At 43.5% G+C, this 12,432-nt stretch overlaps 1 protein-coding gene across 1 annotated transcript; it reads left to right on the forward strand.

Moving 5' to 3' along the window:
- The first annotated feature begins 2,447 nt into the window (after window positions 1–2,447).
- Window positions 2,448–10,222, forward strand: NCOA4 (nuclear receptor coactivator 4). Its single transcript, XM_009876785.1, has 9 exons — window positions 2,448–2,597; window positions 3,060–3,200; window positions 3,321–3,409; window positions 3,893–4,001; window positions 6,731–6,802; window positions 7,460–7,606; window positions 7,826–8,836; window positions 9,167–9,256; window positions 9,832–10,222. Exons 1-9 carry the CDS (start codon window positions 2,457–2,459, stop codon window positions 9,835–9,837), a joined length of 1,806 nt encoding a protein of 601 aa, XP_009875087.1. The 5' UTR covers window positions 2,448–2,456; the 3' UTR covers window positions 9,838–10,222.
- Window positions 10,223–12,432: the final 2,210 nt, after the last annotated feature.

Genomic DNA, 12,432 nt, shown 5'->3' on the forward strand with positions numbered 1-12,432 from the left:
GGCGCTGCGGGGTTGCTGCCTTCGCTTGGAAAGTAAGTGCGAGCTCAGCTGGTGGAGAGCGCAGGGGGTGCCTCCGCGGGGCTGGCAACAGCTCAGTGACACGGAAATTGCCCCAAACAGTGGCTCTGTGTTGCAACTACATATCCTGTTGCAGAAGTTACTGTGTTTTGTTGATGCTGAGCCCGAGTGTGTTGTTTTGGGCATATCGGGACCCAGAGTCTTAAATTCTTGGTGGTATTTGGTAGTAATGGGGAAGCAAGGAGATAGATAACTATCCCCACTTGATTTTGTTAGAGGCTTGCAGAAACTGGAAAAGGAGGATGGATTTGCTCTCATCCTCAAATGCGATGGTAGTTTTATTGGTAATTTCTGACAAAGCATAAGAACAGCTATTTTACAAGAGCAGGCTGACTGGAGGAAAACAGCATTTGTTCTCTCTCTTTACGTTTTGAAGAGAGATACTTGCAATCAGATGAAAAACTGGAAAAGCAGCAAATGTGAATACTTTCAGAGGTCATTGGAGGACCATTTTTAAATTTCTGAAATTTGGCTGTGCTGGTATGAAGTTGTTAATGTAACTGTGGAAAAGTAGCATTTCTTCAGGCATTAAGTCCAGTTCCCTGGTGGCATGAATTCAAAAAACACACAGATGGCAATGTGGCATCCTTTGGACTTGGCATTTGTAAATACACAGCTTAACATAATTTTCCCAAAACTTATAGTACATTATCTACTGTGCGATACGTGTGCAGACATGGCAATTACATTTGACCTTTCAGACTGTGACTCGGTTGTTATGTAAGAGTATCATAAATGAGATAATAAAGAACAATGTGATTTGATTTGTTCTGTTAACTTTTGAGCACATGGTAGTTTTTAATATATCAATGTCCTTGTTTTCTTGACTGGGTATATCTCTGCTTTTGCATTAATATTTTTAGATTATGTCTGAGAGATAGGGCTCCTACTTATGTTTTCCTGTAGGTTGTATGTGAGAAAGTTGAAAAGCAACATAAAATCTAAGGAGTGTTGTGAAAAGAAAGCATACCTTTTATTGAGCAGCAGTAGGAAGGTGAGGATCATGAAACCTGACAGAATTCAACCTGTGAATGAATTAGAGTATGCAATGCATATAAGGACAAAACTGACATTTGTAGCACAGGATGGAGAACGACTGTTTTGGCCATCTGCACCCTAATTTGATGTAGAATTAACATAAGCTTAAAAAATAAGTGCAAGTTCACTTCTGTTGTAGCCATGCTGTGCACTTAGGAGATGAGATATTGTGAAGGGTGGGATTCAGTTGCGTGCGGGGGCTTGGAGTGGCTTCAGTGCCTGCTGTATGTCTCATGACTGGGGACATGTGGGGTGCAAGAAGCCGGTGGTGTGGAGGGACCCAAGGGAGATGCAGCCTCTGCCGCTGCCTCGCCAGGCCCCTTGCTGCTTCTGTCTGCTTCTGCTTGACCACCACTTCGTGCACACTCAAAAGCTGCCCAGTAACACTGGCTCCTGGCTGTCTTGTCGTATTCAGATTACTCTGTTCAGTTCCATCCAGAGGAGTGGTAAAATCGATTAAACGTTTAGGTTGGCACATGTGTACAATTTAATTAATTCTGCTGGGAGTTTTTGTAGTTGTCATCGCTGAAGATTTGTTTTAAAAAGAATGTTTACTATGTGTCTAGTTAGTGCTTCAGGAATCCCATGAAACTCACAGGAGAATTGAAACTCTTTGGTAACAAAATACCCACCATTTAGAAAAATTGCCTGTATTGATACTTCCTGTTTTTACTAAAAATACATATTTAGCTTTTTTCCCTTACTTGCAGAATCCTTACCAGTATAACTTCTGTAGAAATTTTGTATGTGAGCCCCTTTTACTTGAGGATACATGAAGCTGAGTAAATTACCACGGCTGTGACCGTGACAGAAATAATGGATGGCTACTATAATTTCCAGCCTGTGCAGCTTAGTAAAGAATGAACTGTGTATGGACACTTGATTTTCTCATTTATGGGAGCCAGTTCATTTGCCTGGAGCTCAAAAAAGGCAACTGAAATGTTTCCTGCCCCTCGCCAGCATGTTCTCCCTCAGCTCTGGCAAAGACCCTTGCCTGCATCAGCCCTCAGCTGCTGGAGTTTGCTGGCCAGACATAAAATTCTGAGGTGGATTGCTTAAGATCCTGCAGTTGAAGCTGCTGTGAACTCTCTGTTGGTTTTCCTGCGATTGTGCAAATTCTGTGGGCTGAGGTGTTTTGAGAGACTGTTGCTGCTCCTGGCAAAAGCTTTATCTGTGTTTAGAAAACTTTTGTCAGTGTAGGCTCTTAGTGGTCTTTTTTGTCCACCTTTGCAGAGAAGTAGAGCAGATGGTTATTCATATGATGTCCTTCCTCTTCCGTTAAAGAGGAATAGAAACTGTTAAGAGCTTTTTTTCCGCTGTGTTTTAGGAACACTTCAAGAATGAGTCCTCCACAAGACAGAAGTAGAAATTCCTGCAGCAGCGAGCCTCTGGCAAAGTGCCTTCAAGCAAAGAAGGACTTAGAAACAGCTATATCTGGAATTGTCAAAGCTGAACAACAGATTAAAGAGAACTGGCGGGAGGTAATTTAAAATTCTTTTTAAAAAAATGTTTTAGTAGCTAACGTGACTTTAATGGCAGTTTTTATTATTGCAGAGTGCCTTCTGTTATGGTGGTGGTCTAAAGTTTTCCTAGAGACTTGCAAGCATCTTGCTGTGTAATTTACTCGTGCTCTTGATAAAGGCGTTCCTGTATTCCTGGCTTAGACACACAGAATTTCCTAAAGCTGTTAGTTGAAACATCAGAATGGAAAGATATTGCAAATAACGTTCTACTTTGATCCTTATTTAAAGGTAGCCTTAGAACTTTTACTAACTTGAGTTATGTGGTTCTGTGGGTGACTGTGGTTAGTTCTTGAGAAATAAGTTGGTCCAAAAATACCACTTATCTGTGACAAATATTATTTTGTAATCGGTGCAGCTGTTCATCTGCCACTTCCTACTTGTTTAACGGACGTTCTCAAAATGGTACGTGTTACCTTACAGGTAAAAGCGAAGATTCACAGCCACATCAGCCGCCACCTGGAATGCCTGCGCAGCCGTGAGGTTTGGCTGTTTGAGCAGGTAGATCTCATCCAGCAGCTGAAAGAGGAGGCGTTGCAGCAGCAGGCACAGCAGCTCTATTGGGTAAGATTTGGTTGTAAGTTGTTAAACTGGCATTTTTAAGTAAGCTTTGTCCTTGCAAGAGTTTTCTCGATTTTAATCTTCATGTTATTGTTCTATAACATGTCTTTGTCTTCTGTGCAGTATTTGGGACAATTCAATTGCCTTATTCATCAGCTGGAACGCTCCTATAGTAACGAACTAGCAAACCAGATTTCACTTTGCCTGGAGAGGTAAATATATTTTATGATGCAAGTTAACACAATTGGTATTTATTTTGACTTACGAATTTAATCTGATTTTTGATTCTAATAGAACTAATAATAAATCTTAACTCACCATTTCCGTGCTTTTAATGGTGCCTAGAATTAAGAACTGTAAAGCAGTCTGAGATGATTTCTCGCATGTTCTTTATCTTAGATTCTAAAAACAGGACTATAACGAGGAGGGGAGGTACTCATTGGTGCAGACTATTTCAAATATTAGTTGTTGATGACAAAGTAAAAAGGAGAAACTTGTAGTCTGCTGGATATTTGTTCTGTTTGTGAATAGACATCTCTTTATTTTTATGCAAGTATTAAGAGTTTTATTGTTACCTATTTAATGGCAAATTAGCTTGGAAGCCTTTTTATGAAATAATGGTCTGATTCCTAAAACATGACAGGATGACTGTAACTTCTTACTTTCTTCCTGTAACTATCATTTTACTCTTTCAGACTAGAAAGTCTTACTCTTAAACCAGAGGAGTCTTCCATCCTGAATTTTGAGGCTGACACATCTTACCTTCGCCAGGCTATTACCTCGTTTGGTTCAATTAAAACAATGGTAAGTACCAAAACTTTCCTCAGTTGGAATACTTGGACTGCTGCCTCTTTTTGAGGCAGTAGTGTGAAATATTCCAAGTGATATTTATATAATCATAGAATGATTTGAGTTGGAAGGGACCTTAAAGATCATCTAGTTCCAACGCCCTCACCATGGGCAGGGACACCTCCCACTAGACCAGGTTGCTCAAACCCTCATCCAGCCTGGCCTTGGACACTTCCAGGGAGGGGGCTGCCACAGCTTCTCGGGGCAACTTGTTCTGGTGTCTCACCGCCCTCACAGAAAAGTATTTCTTCCCGATATCTAATCTAAATCTGCTCTCAGTTTGAAAACATTACCCCTTGTCCTATTGCTAAACTCCCTGATAAAGATCCCCTCCCCAGCTTTCCTATAGCCCCTTTTCAGGTACTGGGAGACTGCTATAAGGTCTCCCTGGAGCCTTCTCTTCTCCAGCCCCAACTCTTAGCCTGTGCTTATAGGGAAGCGGCTCCAGCCCTCTGGTCATTTTTGTGGCCTCCTTTGGAGCCGCTCCAAAACAGGTCTATGTCTCTCTTGCACTGAGGGCCCCAGAGCTGGGCGCAGCGCTCCGGGTGAGGTCTCACCAGAGCAGAGCAGACGAATGACCTCCCTTGACCTGCTGGTCACTCTTCTCTTGGTGCAGCCCAGTGCTTAGGGTGCACTTGATCCACTGTCCATGTTGCCAACAAAGACGTCAAACAGCACTGGTCAAAGTACCAATCCCTGAGCAATACCAGTCGTCACTGGTCTCCACTTGGACATTCACCAAAACTATGTTGAGTGTGACCATCCAGCCAATTCCTTATCCACCAAGTGGTCCATCCATCAAATCCATGCCTTTCCAATGAAGAGATGAGGATGTGATGTGGGACATTGCCAAATGCTTTGCACAAGTCCAAGCAGGTGATGTCAGTTGCTTTTCCCTTGTCTAGCAATGCTGTAACCCTGTTACAGAAGGCCACCAGATTTGTCAGGCACGATTTGCCCTTGGTGAAGCCATGTTGGCTGTTACTGATCACCTCCTTATTTTCCACGTGCCCTAGCGTAGTTTCCGGGATGATCCGCTCCATGATCTTGCTGGGCACAAGACTTACTGGCCTGTAGTTCCCTGGGTCTTCCTTTTTAAAAATGGTGGAATGTTTCCCCTTCACTGCACTGCCACAACTTCTCAAAAATAATGGATAGTGGCTTAAGCAGCTTCATCCAGCAGTTCTCTCAGGACTCGTGGGTGCACCTCATCAGGTCCCATGGACTTGTGCACCTTTGGGTTCCTTAGATGGTCTTGAACCAGATCTGCAGCAGGTGGTTCTTCATTCTCCCAGTCCCTACCTTTGCCTTGTGCAAGTTGAGCGCTGTGGCTGGAGGAAAAAACTAGTTGAGTGTATCAGCCTTTTCCCTATCCCTAGTAACCAGGTTTCCTGTTGTGTTCCGGAGAGGGCCCACATGATTCCTAGTCTTCTTTTTAGCACCAGTCTTCCTATAGAAGCTTTTCTTGCTGCTCTTGACATCCCTGGCCAGATTTAATTCCGTCAGGGCTTTGGCTTTCCTAACTTGAGCCCTGGTTGTTCAGACAATTTCTCTGTGTTCCTCCCAGGATACCTGGCCTTGCTTCCACCCTCTGGAGGCTTCCTTTTTGTGCTTAAGTTTGTCCAGGAACTGCTTGTTCATCCATCTGTGGAGGCCTCTTGGTGATTCTGCCTGATCTCCTCTTTGTCAGGATGGGTCGCTCCTGAGGTTGGAGGAGGTGATCGTGGACCATTAACCAGCTCTCTTGGGCCCCTCTTCCCTCCAGGGCCATATCCCCTGGTACTCTACTGAGCGGATCCCTGAAGAGGCCAAACTCTGCTCCCCTGAAGTCTGGGACAGCAGCTTGCTGTCTACTTGTAGTTACAGCTTGAATGGTTCTTGTGTACAAGTCATATAGTTTCAGCCATGTAGTGTCTACATGGTGCTTTATTGCCTACTGCATGTAGTTTTGGTATTGACTGAGCTTAGATCTAGTTATGTATGTGTTACCATAATATATTTTCGCAGAGACTGATGGAATTATGATTGTATTCTTACTCTGTTCCAGTGACTGAAAATTAATGTCACAGTTTTCTTTAGCTGTTATTAGTTATACATCACAGATCGCTTTCTGTACATCACAGATCGCTTTCTGGTCAGGACCCAGAGGGGCAGACGGCCTCTCCCCCATTCCGTGCCTCATGTTCGTGGAGCACCTAGTGCTAAATCACTCGTAGACAACCTGATTCTGGGTCAAGGTTTCATTTGTAGCAGAGCAGCTCCCTCGCTGTGATCTGTTGAGAATCAGCCCTCGACACAAGATTTTGGTGTTTTTTGTTTTGGTTTGGTTTTTTTCCTGTGTGGCTGCCCTAGGTGATCTTGCTCTGGCAGGGGGGTTGGACTAGATCATCTTTCAAGGTCCCTTCCAACCCCAAACATTCTATGATTCAGTGATATAAATATTCAGGGCTTTTTACATAAGCAGTGTATTTTCTGCGTTATTGGGGATAATTTTCTCAAAGAAAGTAGACTAAAGGTAGTGTTTTATAGTAAATCTTTCTCCGTTCTGGTTTTAAATGTTGAGAAAATTGTTAACCACAAAGAACTGACCAGTTGTAACCATGCTTCTGCGTTACTGTAGAATTCAGCCTAGAAACTGGAAAAAACTGAGATTTAAATTAACTTTTGCTTTTCTTTCCTTGCAGCAAACCTCAGAGAGAGAGAATACTTCTCCCTGGTTCCCAGGGCAGAACTGTGCCCTAATGAACTGCGAGCAGGTAAGATCAAGCCTTGTATCATTGAGTGTCTCATTGTGTTAAAGGGAAAACGAGAACTCGAGCACAGTACGTTAACTCCCTCGAGTTATGACTTCCGTTGGTGTTGAGATGTTTCAGTAGCCAGTAAAGGTTGCTGTGGTGAGCATTAATTAGTGATTCGATGTTCTAACTGCTCCAGGAATAGATGTGCAAGAACATAGTAAGAAAGCGAATTTGGAGTGTGAGAGTCCGTCAGAGTTTTCTGATTGAATGTTCCTTGACATTGTCAGCTCAGTACTCAGAACTACGCAGTTCCTTCTAATGCAGAAATTCCTGGGAAGTCTTGTGTTGGGCTCTGCAAGAAGGAGGGCAGCAGAGCAGTGGGAATTGTGGTCACAAGGAGGGTTCTGGCTGGGTTGTGCAGATCAGAACTGTGCATTGTAGAAGTTGTCTCCTCCCTTTCTTGTTATTTGCACTCTGAAGAATTTGGAGTCATCTATCAGTACAGTGGCTTCAAGTCATACAGGCGGTTGAACATTTACCTTTTTATTTAATTAGAAGGGACCATTTTTTCTTTTGGTTTGGCAATACTGATGCACGTTGGGTGCCTGTTTTGATACTCACCGTCAATTGCCTCAGCAATTAGACTTTTTCATAACTAAGAGCATTCTTCCTCAGCAGAAAACCTTGTGTGGGACAGTGAGCGCCTCACTTGCTGACTGGTTACTTGGAAGCAGACCTGCGGGTGTTTGCCAGGCTCCGTATGTTCCCAGCACCAATCTTGAAGAATGGGTTACGCAGAAATGTGCATCGGAGCCCAGCCAGGTGAGCCTTTGTTGCACTAACCTGTTTTTTAATAAAGGGGAAAACACAGTGTTGGGTTGCATGTGGAGTATGGTGGAAGTTAAACCTCTGTAATTCTCTTTGCCTCATGTTCAGCCAATGCGTTTGCACTTAGCAGCAGAATGCTCAAAGCTGTAACGGTGCAGTTACTGATCATTGTCTTTTAGTGCTAATAGATGCGTTTCAATGTGTCTTTACCAGGATTTAAATTCTTCCAAAGTCTGTTATTTTGAGCAAGCCTGGGGAAATCTGAAAGATTTGGAAAACTGGCTCCTGCAGAATCAACAGTGTGATGTTGCCGGGAAGGCAGACCCCCCTGGCTGCAAGGACTCCACGTCTACTTTCAACTCATCCTTTTCCGCTCTTGAAAAGGTGGAGGAATTGGAGTCCCTTGGAGAAGAAGAGATGGATCTTTCTGACTGGTTGCTCACTCCTGACACAGAAAATGGAAGTGGTGTTTCAGATGGGAAATGGAAGTATGAATTCAGACCTTTTAGGGAGGAATTTAATTTGAGTGATTGGCTCCTCAAAGCTGAAACCTGCACCAATTGTCGTGGCAGCCAGATCAAAAGCGTGGAAATCGAGAACCTGGGAAATCTGAAGTGCCTGAATGAGCATCTTGACGGAAAGAAATCACCCACGACATCTGCCGTAAATGCTTGGCTACTTCAGCATCCCCAGGCGCCATTTAAAGTGGAAGATGTGTGCAAAGCCAATGACCTATGTGCCAGCTTTTCAGAATGCGTGTGCGATGAAAACTGTGGAAAAGAGGCTCTGTGTAAATGGCTTCTGAGGAAAGAAGGGAAGGATAAAAACGGAGTTCCAGTCAGCCAGAAAGATGCACCAAACCCTGAGCACGAGAAGACCAAGTCTGCTGCTGGTACCTGGCTTAACCCTGCCCAGCAGCTCATGGAGGGACCTGTTAGTGTGGAGAAAGCGGATTATTCAGCAGAAATCGCGGAACCCTTGAAAGTGCTGCTCGAAAGGCCTCTGACAAGCTGGCTGGCCAAGTCTGAGCACAAAGCAGAAAGCACAGAAGAAAAGGCGAGTAGGGAAAAAGCAGATAATAGTTTCAAGAGTCCTTTCCTAGACCTCTTGGCTCCATTCCACCTCCCCTTGAATGTGAACAGTTGGGTGTTGACTTCAAACAGTCTGGAAAACGCGAACACGCCTTCAGCAGAAGATAAATGGCTCCTGCGCAAGAAAGCACAGGTGAGCATAAGTTTTTGTTACTGCTATGTCTTAAGCTAGCGTGCTGGGTTTGTTCTGCTGAATGCACCGCTTGTCTCTTCCAAATTCATAGCTCTTCTGGGTAATAGTCACTGGCAGTTTTTAGGTTTCGGTGATTATTACTTACTTACTTAGGTAGATGAGGCCAGCATTGAGCACAAAACCAAGTTAATGTGTTTTGCTAAATGACAGAAGTATTCCTCTCGGAGACTCCAAAGTCAGTTTTTCTTTTTGAATGCTTGACAGAATTTGAAGATACGTTAGAAAATATTTACTATTGGAGATCAGTAATTGAGGTGACTTCTTTTTCAGGACTTTGGCCTTCCTACAGTCTGTGACCTTTTTGCCTGTATGAAACTCAACGGAGAAACAGAAAAATGGCTGTACCGAACTCCTTTACAGGTAGGATGCACAGAGTGTATCGGAACAGCTGAGCTGAAGTGTAACTTGGGGGCACAGCATCCAGATGCTGGCAGCTGCCTGTCATCTTCAGAGTTCTCAGAATGTAATAGTGAGCAGCACTGTGATTTCCTTCCCCTGTACCTTTTTAACAGCTTGGGCCACTCTATATTTTCAATATTCTGATCACAAGCCCAGGAAGGGAATTGCTTATGTTCTTGAGTAAATTACTCTCCAACTGACCAACACTTGGTAAAATCTTGGTAACTTCTGCTGCAATTAGAACGTGCAATTAATGTCTAAATTTCCAGGCAGCTTCTTTCTTATCTCGGCAATGTATTTACAGCAGACCTCATGTTTTTCCTTTCTGCCGAGATAACTCTTTATCGTTGTTTTTGAAACTCCTGAAAGAAAGCTGCCTTAGCAGGTGTACTTCAGACCCTTACAGGGCAAGATACTCAGTTCTAGGAAGTATTTTAGTATGATTTTTTTTTTCCCCAGGGTGTCTTATACATGTATTTTTCCCCAAGTGTTACTTTCTGTTTATGAAAGAATAACCCAATTTAAAATTTATTTAGATGTGAAGAACTGGAAGCATCAGAATCGTCCCCTTCCTGATGATTCGCACATCACGCTGAGTGACTGCAGCCAGCTGAATTCTTGTGTTTTGTGTTTGACCGTCTGCTTTTTCTTCTAAAATTGTAACAAAAAGAAAGATTACTCATATACCAGAGTTACGGTGCAGAAGATACCTTTTTGTTATTAATTCCAAAATGTAAATCCACTGAGCATAAGCAATCTGATACTATAGAGGTGTTAGTAAATTTGTGTCTGTTGCGGGACTACGTGAATCTTCTTTAATGGGTTGTCACCTGAAGTATGTTGAAGCCAGTGCAAAGATAATGAAAAATCTCCGTGGTGCTGCGAGACGTCCACCTTTGGCAGTCACTTCAGGAGTGTTACTGTTCCTGCAAATGCAAGATAACTTTGGCTGCATTTGGAAATGATTTCCTTTGTCGAGGAGTTGGTAACTTGAGAGGTTTTGTTTCCATCTTGTATTAGTGCATCTCCAAGCTGAGTATGTGTAGTCCAGGTTTTGAGAAAGACATGAAGTTATGGGGTCTGACACGTGGCAGGAGAATTGGTAACTTAGTTCTGGATGCGAGCTTTTCTTAGGACTTTGTAAGCCACTTGGAGAACAGGGCAGGGGGTTAATTTTCAGGGAACGGTAGATCAGATCCTACCGTGTCTCCAGCATTTAATAACTATTTAAATTTCACTGAAAAAGCTGGAAGATGAAATGTGTATGCCTTTGCTAGTTCTAGGTAATTTATATTGAACTTCATTGACTAAACCACTGGAAAGCAGGCATCTTAGCAGCATAGTATTTAAAGTTAGTAGTTGGGGAGTTGGATGCCTTCTCGTCAGATTGATGTCATGCTGTTTAATTGGGAAACACTAACTTGGCAAACTGTGTGGTTTGATCCATTTTAAAGATACTTAATCTATGCATTTCTGTGTTGTTACACCTGTGAAATTGGGGTGGAGTAACTGATCCCTACACCTGTGGATATAATATGAGCAATACCTCTTCAGGTATTCAGCATTTTAAACCATGACAAAGAGTGTGCAGGTGTTAGATGGAAATGTGGGTCATGCCTGTCAGTTTGCATGAAAAACTGTGAAGTTACGTAGTTTCTCCTCACTTAACAAATTCCTCTTAAGGACTCAAAAAAAAATAGCCTCCCCTTCTTGCCGTCCCTGCAGCCTGCTTGGGAATAACAGTGATTTCAGTTCTTACAACCCCGTAGAAAGAAACTATTAGCCAGATCCAACCTTGGTATCACTTTGCAGTGTGAACACATTCCCTTCTCCTAGAACCGGTGTGGTTAGAGGGAAGCTTTTACTCGGAGAGGAGGACACAGCACATTTGAAACCAGATCCCGAAAGGGCTTAAGATCAGTGGACCACTTGAGGCTTTGGTGCTTTCATAGTCAGAGCTTTCTGATGGAAGCAGAAAGGTGGTTTTGAATTTCACTTTCTCCTTTGAATGTGTCCTTGTTGCTGCACGGCAAGGCCGCACTGTGACCAACTCCAGTCAGAGCCTAATTTGATTCACCGTTGTACTTGGTAAAGGTGATTGACGTGCAGCCCACCTCTTGTAATTCCTTGTAGTTGTCTCTGTGTGCTACTTTGTCAGTTCATTTTGAGCCTTTAAAACTTGGGATATGTATTCCTTTACTTACTCAACTGACTCGTTATCACTAATTGATATTTATGTAAAACATTGATTAGTCTTTTCCATTAAAAAAAATATTGCAACCAAAGGTGTGGTATGTCTCCTTTGAAAAATGGTTAACAAAAAGTGCTGTGGCACGTTGCCTGGTTGAATCCTGTTTGGATGCCACTGCAGCATCCCTGTGCTGCCTTCATGCGTTCCAGCTCCTCCTTTCACCACAATCCACTTGCAGGGAGCTCCGCTGCCAGCGCCGGGAAACCCTGGCACCAGGAACCCTGGATGGGTCACACTGCCCCCGGGCGCCCCCGGACGGGAGGCTGGTGTGTCTGAATCATGTGGCCTTTACTCAGCTGCTGTCAGAAGTACAGATTTAGACAAAACAACGTTGGTGTCTTATCGCTCTTGAATACTTAAGGAAGGTTCATGGATTTTGGTGGCCTTCAGTCCTCTCTTGGCTGTAGAACCTCTGGTCTGGCTGTGCAATCGGAAGTTAGTTCCTCTTTGGCTCTCCTGCTGTTTGAACGTTAGACTCCCTGCACGTTTTTTCCTCCCTTGGGGATTTTACCATTCCTTTAAACTCCAGGCTGCATTGTACCGCAAAGAACATTCTCACGAGACAGCACACAGCTGGGCCTGGCAGCCTTTCAGCCACAAAACCTTGAATTCCATGTGTGGGTGTGTGTACACACATTTATTCTAACTGAATTAGAGGTTCTTTGTTAAAAACAGCCACATGCAGAGCTGCTGAGTGTGTATCCCAATATAGCTTTCAAGGACAGGGAAAGAAATACTTCAGGTCTCCCACAGACAGGGAAGATAGAGTAGCTGGAGCCGAGAGTGCTAGTCCAGGCTTCTCTGGCTAATTGCTGGAGACCTTTTTTCATTGTGCTGAGGAATGAGGTCCTCTGAAATGTTTCTGCTCTCTCCCTCCCTCTGGAGC

The sequence above is a fragment of the Apaloderma vittatum genome, unplaced genomic scaffold, assembly GCF_000703405.1.
Source record: "Apaloderma vittatum isolate BGI_N311 unplaced genomic scaffold, ASM70340v1 scaffold14699, whole genome shotgun sequence".
NCBI classification, from domain to species: Eukaryota; Metazoa; Chordata; class Aves; order Trogoniformes; family Trogonidae; genus Apaloderma; species Apaloderma vittatum.